This window comes from Pleurodeles waltl, chromosome 2_2, assembly GCF_031143425.1.
Source record: "Pleurodeles waltl isolate 20211129_DDA chromosome 2_2, aPleWal1.hap1.20221129, whole genome shotgun sequence".
Taxonomy (NCBI): Eukaryota; Metazoa; Chordata; class Amphibia; order Caudata; family Salamandridae; genus Pleurodeles; species Pleurodeles waltl.
This window is the reverse complement of record NC_090439.1, coordinates 68,536,356-68,553,969: the sequence shown is the minus strand read 5'-3', so window position 1 is coordinate 68,553,969 and position 17,614 is coordinate 68,536,356. Positions and strand designations below refer to the sequence as shown.

The 17,614-nt window shown below is 42.6% G+C and overlaps 1 protein-coding gene across 1 annotated transcript in view; it reads right to left on the bottom strand.

Moving 5' to 3' along the window:
* EXOC3 (exocyst complex component 3) overlaps nucleotides 1-13,195 on the bottom strand; it is a 334,614-nt gene extending 321,419 nt beyond the window's left edge. Inside the window, exons 1-2 of the mRNA XM_069219462.1 lie at nucleotides 12,893-13,195; nucleotides 11,232-11,397 (exon numbers count right to left, since the gene is read on the bottom strand). Coding sequence (XP_069075563.1) covers nucleotides 11,232-11,375 — 144 coding nt within the window. The 5' untranslated portion in view covers nucleotides 11,376-11,397; nucleotides 12,893-13,195. The remainder of the gene's footprint in view (nucleotides 1-11,231; nucleotides 11,398-12,892) is intronic.
* Nucleotides 13,196-17,614: the final 4,419 nt, after the last annotated feature.

Here is a 17,614-nt window from a genome sequence, read left to right as displayed (position 1 = left end):
CTGATGGGGAACCTACACCACCTGAAGGTACACCAGCTTACACGGTTATGGAGGAAAAGGGTGTTGCACCGTGTTTATGGATAAAACAATGGCGCAAACTAACAGAGAAAGAAGGGTGTCTAGCGTTTCCAGAACATGGAACATTTAATCAAAAAGTGTTAGAAAATTTGAGGTGGATGTTGGGTACGCAGAAACCACCTCCTCGACCGGCACAATATGAGGCTTTGGCAATTTGGGACCTGACGGCTCTTAAACATAGACAAGAAAGATTTCACAGAAGATTGACAAGGGCAGAAAAATCCTATGCAGAGGCTAGGTGGGATAATGAGAACAAAATGTGGAGACGAGGAATAGTGGATGGGTTAAAGCTGTTTCCGGCAATAACCCAGGGAGAGGAGACACAGGGAAAGAAAGCTTCTTGCAAAACTGACAAAGAACCAGGCAAACACAAAGAGAATAAAAGATCTTGGGAAGAAGAGGACGATTCAGATGATGAGGCGTTTATGGATAGATTGTTACATGATCGTCCGCCACCATATGCGGTGAACGACAGTGCACCAAGTACTAGCTTGGATCCTGGGAACCAGACGAAGGAGAAGGGTGTTACTGATACAGTGCAGACTAGCGATACAGCTTTGATACAGAATGGTGTCAGTGTACCCACTGCACCAGACTCGCCGATACAGTTACAGCCTCCACCACAGATAAAAAGAATTTATCCTGATGTTCCAGTACTCGAGACTACTACAAACTTAGTGGTACCACCGGACCCGATATATACAAAGCCAAGGTTAATGCAGATTGAGTCAACTCCACAGTTAGTGTCACAACCGCCACAACTGATACCTGGGTATAACCCAGTAGCGGGTCCTTTGAAAGAACCTTCACCAAGATTATTAGAGCAGCCTTATGGTGTTGAAGCTCCAAGAAGCTTGGGAGCAGGCCAGACACCTGCCGCTATATCACTACCCATTACGGTTGGTCCCCCGGTGCCGTTATATGCACAGGAGAAAACAAGGACGTGTGAACAGGGAGTCATAACTCATGAAACGATAAGAGGAGGGCATATTATAACTCCACAAATAATGGCCCAGGGAGGACAGGTTTGTGAACAATCAAGACCCTTAATGGACCTTAGTCCAATAGGGGCACCTCTTGAGGCAATGCGACAAGCAGGATTGGGAGTCCCGACTCCCCAAACTATGAGTACAAATACCTCATACACTCCAATGATACATGCAGGGAACATTTCACTGCAGGGTTTTACAGTACAACAGTTAAATGAGTGGTTAGAGAAAACTTGCACATCACAAAAGACTACAGCGACTACAATCGAACCTGAGAAAGAAAAACACAATGAATACCTAAATATAGTACGACTAGGAGCAGAAGCTGCTGAATTGGTGGATGGAACAATGGGAGTAAATAGGTTAGAGTCTTATACTGAGGCAGAATTAAGGTACTTATGCCCTAAAATCACCAAAGAGGTAGGCAAAGTACACCAGAAATTAACAAATTTGGCAGACAAATACAATATCGACATTGGAAACACGAAACATTTGAAACGGAGTTACAGATTAGATTTTGACACAAAGGATTTTGAACACATGAGATCTGCAGGCATGAAGACACATTTGAAAGAGTTGCTGCAAAGCGCACAAATTTGGGGTGCACTAGAGAAATGGGAAGGCCGATGGGTAAAGAAAAGAGATAAGGGAAAAAGAGATAGTCCAGGATCTAATGAAACAACAGTCACACCAAATTTAGAGACTGTGAAAATCCTACCTATGAGAGAAACAGCTGGTGGTGTTTTGGTGCATGTGCCTTGGTCCAGGGGAGACATTTTGTCCTTTACGAATGCTTATCCTAGGTTAAGAGAAAAACCGATTGAGTGGTATCAACAGACAGATAGGTTCGTAAAGCTTGCGAAATGTCTCTGGGAAGACTTAAATACCTTGTTTGAGATTATTGTTCCGCCAGACTTGTGGCTCGAGTGTAAGAGAGGGGTAGATTGGCCCACAAAGGAACCAGCAAGGGATAAAGTGACTGGAGCACCTTCTGAAGAGGTGATGAAATATTATCATAAAGTAATTGAGTTTTTGAAACAAAAGGTGTCGCCGAAGGTAACTGATTGGCAGAAAATCGACCGGACCTCTCAAGAGGTTAAAGAGTCAATACATGCATATTATGAAAGGTTTTTAAAGGCATTCAAACATTACAGTGGTACTGAAACAATTGAGCCGAAGGACATGAATCATGTTGTGTTCAGATTCGTCGAAGGGCTGAGACCGGAGGTCAGCCAAATGATTAAAAATCATTTGATTTGTTGGCAAGCTAAACCGATTGATGAAGTATTACAGTACGCGAAATACTGTAGTGACGAAATTGAGTTAAAGCAGAAAAAGTTGAAGGAGAAGGTGATGGTGATGCAGTTAAGGGCTGCACAGGCTGGAATACAGGGAAATGGTGTTCAGCAAATGATACAGCAACAACCGCATTTGAATGGTGTGTTTCAGGCACAGCCGAGAGGTAGAGGTCGAGGGTTTGTGAACCGTGGTTCGGACATGAATAATGTTGTTGTTCAAGGTGATGGTCAAGGAGTGAAAAAGATGTCGCCATGCGTGCGGGGGCGTGGGACATTGGAAACGGGATTGTCCAAATATAATGCAGGATGGTACAGTTCAGCAGAGTATTAATGCCGGTACACTGCAAAATTCACGAGGTCCAAGAATGAGACACCAGAATCAAAACTATCAAAATAATTTGGTGCAAATGTCAGGGGTGCAACCTATGCAGCAAATGCAAATGCTGCGTTTCCAAACAGTGTCAGTACAACCAATACAACAGCAGATCCCTATGGTGCCTAGACAGCAAATGCAGTTACCCCTGGCTCCGATGGGACAGCAACAGGTGACGTTTCCTCAACAGGTCACAGGTCAGGTAACAAATCAAAACAACACTGTACAACAATTCCCATTACGAGGTGAAAATGAGATGAATGAGGATTGGTCAGATGACAGCTCAGACAGTGAAGAGTGCAGACTCGCCGCATCCTTAGAGGTAGACCAGAGAGGCCCATATGTGGAGGGAAAAGCAATGGGCTACAAAGTCTCATTTTTTGTCGATACAGGAGTTACACGCTCTACGGTTCGCAGTGCAGAGGTACCAAGATTACCTCTCTCAGGGCGCACCATACGAGTGGTTGGTGTGGCTAATCAGTACCTGACTAATCCAATCACTGACCCAGTGCAGGTTGAAATGGGAAATTTTCAGGGCCTGCATAGATTAGTTGTATGCGACTCAAGCCCAGTATCCTTATTAGGAAGAGACTTATTATGCAAAACCAAATGTTCGATTAGCTGTTCCAATGGTGGAATAGAAGTACAGACAAACAGTGATGATGAGGGAGATGAGGGTCAACTCATACAAGAAGGAGGAGAGATGAATGAAGATTACCCTCTAATTACCCTTTTTCCAGTGTTTACCTTGATCGATCTACCTGCTGATCTGCAAGGATCGGTAACAGAGAAGGTGTGGGATTTGACTGGAAAGGAGGTTGGATTAATAAAGGGAGTAGGTCCAGTCAAGGTGCAGATAAAGCCGAATGCAGTGTTCCCACAAGTGTCACAATATCACATGACTCAGGATGTCCTTATTGAAGTGACACAGATAATTGCAGATTTTCTCAGACAGGGAGTTTTGAAAGAGGTCCTGAGCAGTCCGTGTAACTCTCCAATTATGGGTTTGAGAAAGCCCTGTGGGAAAGTTCGAATTGTGCAGGATTTGAGAAAAATAAACGAAATTGTGATAAAATGCTGCCCTGTGGTTCCCAACCCAGCGGTAATAATGTACCAGGTTCCTTGTGATGCTGAATGGTTTACCGTAGTAGACCTATCACAAGCATTTTTCTCGATACCACTTCACGAAGACAGACAGTTTTTGTTCAGTTTCAAATTCCTGGATAAGGTGTACAGTTGGTGCAGAATTCCTCAGGGGTTTTCTGAGTCACCATCCATCTTCAATCAGATATTGAAGAAGGATTTGGAACCTCTTGTGCTGCCTTACAATTCGACTCTTGTACAGTACATTGATGATTTGTTGATTGCGTCCAAAACCAAAGACAGCTGCAAATATGATACCATTGCCTTATTGAATCATTTAGGGAAAAACGGACATAAGGTGTCACCTAAAAAGCTGCAGTACTGTCAAAAAGAAGTGAAGTATTTGGGGCATCTGATTGAAAAAGGCTCCCGAAGAATATCAAAAGAGAGAATAACAGTTGTTTTACAAATGAATCCCCCAACAACAAAGAGAGATGTCAGGATGTTCTTGGGAATGGTGGGCTACTGTCGCCAGTGGATACCCAACTTCTCGATCATTTCAAAACCATTAACAAAACAGACAGGAAAGGAAGTTAAGGATGAACCATACACAATCACATTGACAAAAGAAGAGCTTCAGTCATTTCTAGAGCTGAAAGAATGCATGTGCAGGGCTCCAGCATTAGGAATGCCTGATTATGAGAAACCATTTTTGTTGTTCTGTCATGAACGTGATGCTTGTTCTTTGTCTGTTTTAACACAGGTCCATGGAGATGCAAATCGCCCTGTAGCATATTTTTCAGCTACTTTGGACCCTGTCGCAGCAGCCTTACCGGGTTGTTTGCGAGCAGTCGCAGCAGTTGGTCAAAGCCTTTCACAATGTGAGGGCATAGTCATGGGATACCCTTTGACAGTATTGGTTCCACATTCTGTTGAAATTCTGCTGACACGAACTAAGACACAACACATGACAAATGCACGACTTACCAAATATGAGACAATTATTCTGGGGTCACCCAATGTCACATTGAAAAGGTGCACTGTGCTGAACCCGGCAACTCTACTTCCCATTGAGAATACAGAAATAAAGGATGGGGAAGAGTTTGAGCATGATTGTCTGGAGGTGACTGAGCTCAGTACCAAACCTCGCTCAGATATAAAAGATACCCAGTTAGAGGAAAACGATTACATTATGTTCGTTGATGGGTCCTGTCTAAGAGATTCAACAGGAACCTTGAGAGCTGGTTATGCAGTATGTACCATATCTGGTATAGTCGAGGCCTCCTGGCTTGAGAAAGTGTTTTCTGCACAAGTGGCAGAATTGATAGCTCTCACAAAAGCCTGCCATGCTGCTGTAAATTTGAAAGTCACAATCTATACAGACAGCAGATACGGATTTGGAATTGTACATGATTTTGGTCAACTGTGGTCACAGAGAGGGTTCATGACATCCTCTGGTTCACCAGTGAAAAATGGAGAACAAATAAGAGATTTGTTACATGCTATTCAGTTGCCTCTCGAAATTGCCGTGGTGAAGTGCAGTGCTCACACCAGATCACAAGACTTTGTGTCAATGGGGAATGGTTATGCAGACCAAGTTGCCAGATTTTGTGCATTGAACTGTATATCTTTTAAAGAGCAGTGGGAACTGTTACCACAACCTGAGAATGACACAACCTTAAGTCTAGCATTACCAGTGGTTGATACTTTAGACGAATTAAAGACATTACAAAGCCACGTTGGTAGGGAAGAAAAACGTTCCTGGCAGAAAATGCAGTGTGTACAAAGAGCAGACGATATTTGGGTATCAGGAGAGGGAAAACTGGTTTTGCCAAACAGTCTTCTTTCACAATTTGCCCGATTGTATCATGGGCAGGCACATTTAGGAAGAGATGCCATGATCAGATCATTTGAGATTGATTGGTTCAATCCAAAATTCAGACATGCCGCAGAAATTACTTGTCACAGGTTCGTCATTTGTCAACAGATGAACGCTGGAAAAGGAACTGTGGTAACTTTGAGCCACCTTGGGAGAGCTGGTGGTCCATTTAATAAGATACAAATGGATTTCATTTAAATGCCTGTTTGCGGAGGTTTGAGGTACGTGTTGGTGATTGTATGTGTTTTTAGCCATTGGATTGAGGCATATCCCACACGTAGGAATGACAGTCTTACAGTTGCAAAACTACTACTCAGAGAATTAATACCCAGGTTCGGGTTTCCGGTTTCTATAGAATCAGATAGGGGAAGACACTTCGACAATGAGGTGATTAAACTTCTGTGTGCCGCACTCAACATTGAACAAAAGCTGCATTGTAGCTATCGCCCTGAAGCCTCAGGACTAGTCGAGCAGATGAATGGTACTTTGAAATCAAGAATAGCAAAAATGTGTGCAGCAACAAACATGAAGTGGCCAGATGCATTACCTCTAGTGCTGATGTCTATGAGAAACACGCCAGATAAGAAAACGGGATTGTCCCTACATGAAATCCTCATGGGCAGAGCAATGAGGTTACCGGCGGTACCTGCAAATGCACTAGTGAATATTACAGAGGATATGGTGTTGGATTACTGCAAAAGTTTGGCTGACGTGATTCGCTCTTTCTCTCACCAGGTGGAAGCTAACACGTTACCGCCAATCGGCGAACCAGGACACTCTCTGCAAGCTGGAGATTGGGTGGTTGTCAAGAAGCACGTAAGAAAATTGTGTCTTGAGCCGCGTTGGAAAGGGCCATATCAAGTGATATTGACGACCACTACTGCTGTGAAGTGTGCCGGGGTTCCCAACTGGATACATGCCAGCCATACAAAAAGGGTAGCGTGTCCTGTTGAAGAGGAACTTGAAAATTCCGGTACAGCAACTTCAAGAGGAGAAGTCTCAGAGTCAGAGATCAGTCAAGAAAGATCTGAGACTACAGGAGAGCCCGCTGAGAACAGCCGTGTCCCTCAAACTATCAGTGAGTTCGAGAGAGGTGACTGAGTGCCAATCTCAGTGGAGGCAGCAGGAGAACAAAGGCAAGGAGAGGTTCTCCCAGAAGCAGACGAATACAATTCAGAATCTGAATACAGTGTCGAACAAGGAGAGAGAGACGAAGAAGTGGAAAATTTAAATCAGAACGAATCAGAATCTCCTGAACAAGTTTCAAGCCTATCAGGAGAAAACACCATATTACCAGAGGAGGGTGCTGTCCAAGGTACTGAAGGGAAACGCCGAAGCAAGACGAACAGAGGTGACAATTGGCCAAACAAATCACACCTTAGAGTAAGAGAAATAACAAATGAGACAATAATAGAGGAAAGCAATACCTCACAAACTGACGATCTGAGTGAAGGAGAACAACAAGGAGAACGAAAATTAAAAAGAAAGAGAATAGCAAACAGAAGATATACAGGTCCTGAATGGGCATATGCTACAACTTCTGAATGGCAACAAGAATTCTTAGCATTCTGTTTTGATCGAGAAATACCAGGCCAGTACTACGGTACCTGAAGAATATACAACAAGAAAACTGAAAATAAAAGATCGAAATTGTGAAAGCTGAAAAATAATAATCAAGAATCTTAGAAAAAAAAACTACCGGAAAGTGACATTAAACCTGGATTTGACTTATAGAAACATAATTACGACAAGCTGCTAACCTGAATTGACGAAAAGGGTCCTGGAGTGAGTGAAGACGCTGTAAAATACGCAGAGAGAGAGTTTACTGCTCAGAGTTGATTGTTGGTTCTGCTATTCTGATTCTATACAAACATGGCTTCTAGTAACAAAGGAAGTAAAGTGTGTGGCTGGTTAGGACTTATGATAGGTGTTGTATGCACAATAATGATTGTGGGAGTGATTGTGGGGATGCCATGGAGAGAGAGTGAAACTATTAATTCAACTTTAAAACCTGAGACTACTACTACAACTAATAAATTATCACCATGGGAGAAATTTGAGCAAGACACAAGACATCTGCATGAGGGAACTAAGGCAAAAGGGGAGCTTTCTACTAATGTTTTCTATCGCTTACTAAATGAGTATGTGGAAACTATGAATGCGAAAGAGTTATGTATGCACTAAAATTCCTTCATCTGTGCAGGAGGGAGTTACTTATCATAGCCTCCCTCTTACGTATGGGATCAGCTGTAGCTTGCTACTAACAAGATTTTATGACCAAGAGCATGTGCAATATTTTTATTCAAATTTAGACGTTGTGTTTTCTTTTGTGCCTGTTATTGAATTCTTAAATAAGCTAGCTAAAGAGCATGATATAAAATTAGTTAGAGGATTCTTTGAACCAACACTAACATTTGGAACTGCTTATGCACATCGCAATAACTTAACATGCTTACTGTCTCCTGTAGAGAAAAGCTTTTTAGATCATACAGATGATAGACGCAAAGTATTAAAAGAAAGATTAGAAAAAGGTTTAGAAAAACGCACTTATGGAAATGATTATGCTTATACTGCAATTAAAACACAAGGCAAGTTAGCTATAGATGCATTACACATAGGTAGACTCTGCATATATAGACCGAAATCTGATCAAGATAATTTGTTTGTAGGAACGAGTGAATGTAGGCATGTGTTTTTGTTTCAGAGCAAATGGACCTTTATGTTAAATGGACAAGACCCAGCAATTCCAGGAATCTATTACATCTGTGGGTTAAATGCATATTACCGTCTCCCTAAGGGATGGTATGGGACATGTTATTTGGGAATAATATTCCCAAAGATTTACCAGATTGATGACTTAAAACAACTACCTAAAACGTCTGAATTACAACATGCCAGACAAAAACGAGAATCAGTGGCGGCTGTCATTGGTGACATATTTGGAGCTATAATCCCTTCAGTGGGGGTTATCCTAAATTCTATGAAAGACCGAAAAGATTTGTGATGACGAGCGTCATCAGAGGAGGGACTGAGAGAGCGTAATTTTTATTACATATTATAGACGTGAAATGCTTATAATCAACAATGCTACATTAAATAAAATATTCATTGAAATATATACATTAACATAAATGATTTTATGTGTGTAAACTAATGTCAACTATAAGAGATAATCGTTCAAACTGTGCCTATTAAAACGTATAAAACTGCATTCATTAGAACTCGTATATCTTAAGTTAGCATGAGCCAAGCAAAGCTGTGTAGCTCTCATATTAAAAGCGTATTTTCTGTCTCTTCAGTGTGCGGACTTGCAAACGACCATGACCCAGCTATTGTTCTTTCTGTATTTGTTAGTAACATGAAGGAATTTTCTCATCCGCATGCTAGCAGCTTTTAGTATAAAATGATGTGCTTCGAAACATTAATGGATACTTCCAAGGACAATGAGACGAGGGAAAGAGAACTTTTAACCTGAGACGTGTGCCAAGATGGTGAAGTAACCCCGGATATGCCACCTACGAAATGTCGATTATGAAGACCAATTAGAAGACGAGTTAATATCAAGAAATGACAAATGCATTACTTAATGTATAATTTGATAGGTTAACAATGGTGGGGTGTATTGACTGACCAATAGAATTTTGGGGGAACGAATAACGAGAAAGGGATAAAAACCCATGACACAGGGAACAGACGCCTCATTAGGTAGGGAATGATACTGATTGCATCTTGAAACTCTGTCACTCTATTTGGTGACTTGAGACTTAGAGAAAACTATTTTGCCCATAGACTTCCCCTTACACTTTTCTCCGTAAGAGGAGAGTGTCTTTGCCTTTAACTTAGATAGACTATTGGCGATCTAACTGATGTCCTGAAGATGAAGACTGATCCTGAATGCTGACTTAATCAGAGGAGGGTAATTATAAAATTGCTAATGAAAATTCATTTATTTGCCTTTTCTTTCTAGGTACCAACTGCTGTAGGTTTTTGATTAGAGACCTTAGTTAGATGTTTTCCAAATTGGTGTTCAAATTGTTTTGCATGAAGCCCAACATGCTAATGCTAATTAGAGGTTAGACGAGGTATTCATTTTGACTGACAAACTGACGTGACTGACGTGATGCTTTGCTGAACTAGTATCTTAGAACATTCGATGTATTCGACGTATTACGATTCACTTATATCCATCTGATTATCTATGCTACTGATCTATGCATTATTGAAAGCTTATTATGATTATCATCTTGTGACTGCGCTTATATGTTTCCTGGCTTTGAGATTGATGCTTTTACTCTTAGATTGTAATCAATAGGGAATAAAATTCATAAAACTCCATTAAGGTGTGGTTATTCGTGACTGAAAGGTCATGATTGCGCCGAAGGTTTATTAATGACTAAAGTAAGATATATTTTGGTGTTAACTATTGACAATGTTATTGACGTACTGATTGATATATTGATCAGTTATCTCGTCCTACGGTGTCTCACCACTAGGCCCAAAGATTAATCGTCCTAAAACGAGTCCTGATGTGTATAAATTGACATAGACGGACACGTTAACAAAGGAAAAGCCATTCTCAAAAAGTGGACATTCTCCTGGAGTATCTGATAACGCAAGGAAATATCCCTGAAAAAGGACTTTAGAAGGTGGAAGCAGGTCTGTCTTCATTAGGGTTACAAGGGAAGAGGTGAAGGAAGTGACCTGCTCACCAAACATACAAGTAAAAATAAATGACACTAGGATCCTTGGAAGCTGGTTAGACTGCTTATTGCCCAAACAACGGCTGGCATTATCTGGGTGCTAAAGTGAGTGACGGTTGTACAAGAAGGCACATTCACTGTTTCTTTTCATACAAGGGCAAGTGGTACTTCAAGGTAACAACACTACCTAAACAGCACTTTTCTAACTGTATTGTAACTTGCCTTTCTCGAATAAAATGTGGTAGGGATTGATACCCTCCACAACCCCATAGGTATAGCACAGCACATAAGCCACATAATTGTCAAGGTGCTACCAACTCAGCGGCACTCCCCCACACTATGTTAATATACTTTCAAACAACCACTAAGATAATGTTAGTTCATCATACCACCACCTCGTGAGCACAAGGCTGCATCGTAAGCCCACAGAAAGAAAGACTATGCTTCTGAGCAATGGACAACCAGCCACACAGTCAAGAGAAAAATAGAACAAAATCCTTCATTTCTCTCGCCTCTACCTATAAGACATCACAATGGTCTTCCAATATCAAAATTACTTTACCTACACACTAATTTACACAAAAGGTTTAACCTAAACCTTGAAGAAAACGCCCTATTAACCTTACACAACGTCTAAAAACCAACTAACTACTGACGCAATCAACTGATTATGGCCTTCCCAAATAGATATAAAAGGGTGGCTAAATACAAAGAGTGCTCTACAATGTCATAACAATGGAAGAAAAAGAACAAATGTGAATAACATAACAGGTTCAGCAGCCAACTGCATGAGCTCTTTTTTTTAATTAGGTACAGCTGATAGTTTAATACCTTAAGTCTGGCTTCGACGGATGCTTTCTTGCGCGCCTCTCTTCTGCGATATTGCTCCACTTTATCCAGCTGGTCTGGCCGCTGCAGCATACCTGCAACTCGTTGCACTGCTGTGGCCATGGCTTCACGGTCTGTCGCCTCCATGTGGAGCTACAGTGCACCAAATCTGCAAAACGAAAAAGACAAATAAAGGCAGGGCACCTAAAAAAATCTACAAGGAAACTAGCAATGCTTAAAGAACCCCCAACGGAATCTAATTTGCCCAAGACAATAACTATCTTGACCCTTGCCTTAACCCTCTGAGCTTCTACCCCATGCTCTTCTGAATTCCACATACACTGGACACCACTGACCTTGGTGGGTGCAGGTACATGCAGTCACTACTCTATCTGTTAAAAACGTATTCAAGTCGAGATCAAGGCCCCACCCCCTTCTGCCAGTTCGATCCCACAAATATTTATTGTAATAATGGATGTGTACAGTTTTGAACCCCTGGAAGCATTTAACTGCTTTTATCAAAAGGTTGTTCTTTTTCGCACAACCAAGTTGGATAGCTTCCCCATACACCACCTAATTTGCCTCTAGAACGCAGCGCTGCCCCTTCTTGGTAGACATTCTCTGAACTATCTTCAGCATCCTGCAGATGACGGGGCAGAAAGGCATTAACATTCACAACATATAATAATTTCGTTTGATTCCAAGGACAGTCTCAAGTATTTGTTTGGTTTATTGCTAGCATCTGTTTCTCACAATTCTCTGCCGGTGTTAGGGGACATACGTCTCTTCTGAAGAAGGCGAAAAAATGTATACATCCCTTTATGTTAACACATTGGCTCATTTTCCATGAAATAAAAAGAAGAAATGTTGTACATAAGGTTACCGATAGTTCATTAGATATACTTTTCCTCCAAATAGTAACGGTAACTACACCTCTAAACCCTTCTATGGGCACAATTAGAGGATTAACAACTCCACACGTGGAGTGAATGTCGCACAACAATATGTTACTTTGTGACCGGGAAATACACGTAGTACTCCATCTTTATGACGGAATGGTCACACTGGAGCTGACACTGTATGAACAGGATGGGAAGCTCTAACACTGGGACAAATCGCTTATGGCGAATAACGTTCTCTATCACCTGCTATCTCTGTTTCTTAGAGAACATGCGGCATTCTGTGACATGCAATCACCGGTGTGATCGCACAGACCAAGGGATCAAAGCTGATACCACCTGGGGTTCCAAAGATCAATACTAGAGATAATGCTAACATATGTCTTGTTAGACAGATGAGACCCTTGGCTGCCCTGCAAAAAGGATCACCCCCACCAAATTGATTAGAGGACCAAGGTTTCAACAAACAGCTCGCTGACTGAACGCCTGGGTCTTCGGTGTAAAGAGCAGGCGGCGGTGTTCGTTTCTGTCGTCAGATTATCAGCACGGCAAAAATAAAAATGACAGCTAATCCACATTTTGAGGATCATCTCTTTACTTTGTCCCACGATATCAACAAGCGGCAGCTACGTCCTGACACAACGTTCCCAAAACTCAAAAGTGGTGTTTTTGCAGTTTCCGCCTCAGCGATGCACAACTCTCAACATCAAAATATAAACAAGCACATCAGGAGAGTGCTGCCCAGTAAGAATCGCAACCACTCACTTTTATGTTTGCAAACTTGGGCAGAGCAAGCAACGACCGAGGGCCAGAGAAAGAGCGGGCAGTATCCTTGGCAGAGTAAACACCTGTCCAAATACACCAGAATGGACTCCCTGTTTCTTCGGTGTGTAAATGTCTCTGTCATAAGCAGAAAGTGGGCGTCCGGGCCCGAGGCCGCAGGAAGACCCCGGTGCCCGGGCCTGAAGTAACTCAAAGTCCTCGGGGACCCGTATGAAAGAAATAGATACTAGCGAACAGACTCTTCCTGAAAGCGGCCTTGACAGGACTCAAACTCCGCCCTAAAGCAGCTCCCGAGGCACCATCCGTAGCCGAGAGCCACCCGACTAGTATCAACGTCACGGGTGCGTCATTTCCGGAGCCTTTATAGTGTTGGTACAGTTAATCTGTAAAGCGAGTGGGATTTGTGTCAACTTGCTGTAGAAATTGGCTTATTTGGGTCAGCCCTCTTAAGCTATAGCCATAGATTGGTCAGGGGCGCAACAAATCCCAAACTAAGGTGTGTGGTGGGCTTACACTTTGAAAAGTACCTGTCAAACCATCTTTAGAGCCCAAGTGAAAATTGTTTGGGGTGTTCCCTTCGCTGTTCTCGTAACATTCAAAATATGCATGTCATATTTCTAGGCAGTGTGCGGAGTTTATTGAATCTTAAATGTGAAGTGGGCCAGTTGCATGGTTTCAGCATAATAACTTTTAATGTCGGTTTAGGGTTCTTGCTCGAGAAATTGCTAACAGAAGGCAATACAAGTGTTGCATTCTGCGGACCAGATCTAGTATAATTTTGAGTAATTTTGGGAGTAATCTTTTGCATTCTAAAACACACTTTAATCATTGCATAGATCTCAACTTAACCCGTTCGCTGCCAGGCCTTTTCCCCCCTCAGGTGTCAAACTCTTTTTTTGGCTATTTGGGGTAGTTTGCGCTCAAGCCCTCATAACTTTTTGTCCACATAAGATACCCACGCAAAACTTGCTTTTCCAACATCCTAAGGATTCTAGAGGTACCCAGAGTGTGTGGGATCCCCTGGAGAAGACCAAGAAATAAGTCAAAATAGAGCTAACATTTCGTTTTTTTTTAGTTTTTTTTTTTTAAATGGGGAAAGTGCTGCGGAAGAAAGCATGTGTTTTTTCCCCTGAAAATGGCATCAACAAAGGGTTTGCTGTGCTAAGATCACCATCTTCACAACTTTCAGGAACAGGTAGACTTGAATCAGAAAATCAAATTTTTCAACACAATTTCGACATTGTACTATTTTTGTGCTTTTAGCCTCCTTCCAGTTAGTGACAGAAATGTGTGTGAAACCAATGCTGGATCCCGGACAGCTAAACATTTCTGAAAAGTAGACACAATTCTGAATTCAGCAAGGGGTCATTTGTGTAGATCCTTCAAGGTTTTCCTACAGAAAGTAACATCTAAAATAAAAAGAAATATAGAAATTGAGGTGAAAAAACGAGCCATTTCTGTCCACGTTTTCTTCTATTACTTTTCCCAGATGTGGCAGATTTTTGAAAGCAATATACCGTTACGTCTGGTGGACTCTTCTGGTTGTGGGGATATATAGGGCTTGTAGGTTCATCAAGAACCCTAGGTGCCCAGAGCCAATAAATGAGCTGCACCTTGCAATCGGTTTCCATTGTATACCGGGTATAAAGCAATTAATTTGGTGAAATATATAGAGTGAAAAATAGGTATTGAGGAAACATTTGTATTTCCAAAATGGGCACACAATAAGGTGTTGGGAAGCAGTGGTTATTTGCACATCTCTGAATTCCGGGGTCCCCATACTACAGGGCCTTTCTCAAATAGACTTTTTTACACACTGTCTTACATTTGGAAGGAAAAAATGTAGAGAAAGACAAGGGGCAATAGCACTTATTCTTCTATTCTGTGTTCCCCCAAGTCTCCTGTTAAAAATGGTACCTCACTTGTGTGGGCAGGCCTAGTGCCCGCAACAGGAAACGCAACATGGACACATCACATTTTTACATTGAAATCTGACGTGTTTTATGGAAAGTGCCTAGCTGTGAATTTTGGCTTCTAGCTCAGTCGGCACCTAGGGAAACATACCAAACCTGTGCATTTTTGGAAACTAGACACCTAGGGGAATCCAGGATGGGGTGACTTGTGGGGCTCTTACCAGGTTCTCTTACCCAGAATCCTTTGCAAACCTCAAAATTTGGCAAAAAACACTTTTCCCTCATATTTCAGTGCCAAAAAGTTCTGGAATCTGAGAGCAGCTACAAACTTCCTTCCACCCAGCATTCCCCCAAGTCTCCTGATAAAAATGGTACCTCACTTGTGTGGGTAGGTCTAGTGCCCGCAACAGGAAATGCCCCAAAACACAATGTGGGCACATCACATTTTCCCAAAGAACACTGACCTGTTTTTTGCAAAGTGCCTAGCTGTGGATTTTGGTCTCTAGCTCAGTCGGCACTTACGGAAACCTAGCAGACCTATACATTTTTGAAAACTAGACACCTAGGGGAATTCAGAATGGGGCGACTTGTGGGTCTTTCACCAGGTTCTGTTACCCAGAATCCTTTGCAAACCTCAAAATTTGGCCAAAAAAACACTTTTTCCTCACATTTCGATGATAGAAAGTTCTGGAATCTAGGAGGAGCCACAAATTTCCTTCCACCCAGCATTCCTCGAGTCTCCCGATGAAAATGGTACCTCACTTGTGTGGGTAGGCCTAGTCCCCGTGAGAGGACATGCCCCAAAACACCACATGGACACATCACATTTTCCCAAAGAACACTGACCTATTTTTTGCAAAGTGCCCAGCTGTGGATTTTGGCCTCTAGCTCAGCCAGCACTTAGGGAAACCTAGCAGACCTATACATTTCTGAAAACTAGACACCTAGGGGAACCTAGGATGGGGTAACTGGTGGTGCACTCACCAGGTCCTGTTACCCTGAATCCTTAGCACACCTCAAAATTTGGCAAAAAAAACACATTTTCCTCACATTTCTCTGTTGCATAGCTCTGAAATCTGAGGGGAGCCACAAACTTCCTTCTACCCAGCATTCTCCCACATCTCCTGATAAAAATGGTACCTCACTTGTGTGGGTAGGCCTAGTGCCCGCAACAGAAAATACCTCAAAACACTATGTGGACACATCAAAATTATCAATTACAAAACGACCTGTTTTTGCAAGGGGTGATACCTGCGTTTTTGGTCCTGGGCTCAGCAACCACCTAGGGAAACCTACCAAAGCCAGACATTTCTGAAAACTTGACACCCGACGGAGCCCAGGGAGGTGTGACTTGTGTGGATCCCCAGTGTTTTCTGACCCAGAATCCTCAGCAAACCTCAAATTTAGGTAACAAATCAAATTTTCCCCACATTTCTGTGTGGGATCACCGCACCAGCACAAATTTCCTACCACACAACATTCCCCTCAGTCTCCCGATAAAAATGATACCTCCCTTGTGTGGGTGGGCCACGTGCCTGTGACAGGAAAGAGACAAAAACATGTCAAAATTAAGGGGGAATCAAAGCAGGTCCAGAAGGGCAGTTTGGAAAAAAAGTTTTTAGGCTGACAAGTGGGGCAGAATTTTTATTGATATAAATGCGACAATGCTGGGTGGTAGGAATTTTGTGGATTCCGGAAGGTTCCATCACAAAAATGTGTGATTTCAAGCAAAGTTGGAGGGTTGCAGGGAATTGTGGGTAATAAAATGGTGCGGGATGCATGTGAAGCACACCACCCTGGACTCACCCAGATGTTTAGTTTTCAGATGTTTCTACATAGCAGCGTCCCAAAGTCCAAAAAGTGCAGCCCTCACCATTACAAGTGGGACGATTTTGAGAGTTAGCCAAGCTCTCATGGCCCAAATGTAAAACCAAAACCCCAAATAATCAAATGTCCTCTTGCTTGCCGTTGGGTTAAGATCTTTTAGTGTGTGGGGGGGGGGAAGCTGAAAGACTGTTACCCCCTTCAGTTGGGGTGGGGGCATAACCATGCGCATACTGGTTGGTAGCCACCGTCCCACAATTGTTTTAAAATTCCGTGGCACCTAGTAGGGTTTCTGCCTTTGGGGAGTGGATCAGGGATAATTACCCCATCTGCCAACCAGTGGGAGAACAACTTTGTCCCCATTTATTTGGGGTGGGTGTATGGCCATACCCCGCCCCCCCACCCACTTTTTTGAAAAAAAATCTTCTCTGGTGTCCTCTCTGTCCCTCTTGGGGGCAGATGGGCCTTAAAAAAATCATCCGATCTGCCCCCAAGGGGGGCAGAAATGGCCAACAGTAATGTGCACCCAAACAAAGAAAACACACACCCCAATCCCTGGTGCCTAAGTGGTTTCTGCCCCCCTTGGGGGCAGATGGGCCTAATAGAAATAGGGATAGAAATGGCCTAAAATAAATTTGCCCCCCAGGGGAGTGACCCTTGCCTAAGGGGTCGCTCCCCATCTGTAAAAAAAAAAAAAAAATCCCTGGTGTCCAGTGGTTTCTGCCCCTACTTTGGGGCAGATGGGCCTAATTAATATAGGCCAATCTGCCCAAGAAATGGCCGTATAAAAAATTCCCCCCCTTGGAGAGCAGCCCTTGCCCAAGGGGCCATTCCCCTTATTTGTTTATCAAAGTAAACAAAAGTCCCTAGTGTCTAGTGGGCAATTCTGCAGCACGACCACTATTCGATCGTACCACAGGAATGCTCAGAGAGACATGAAAGGAAAGCAAAAGCTTTTCCTTTATTT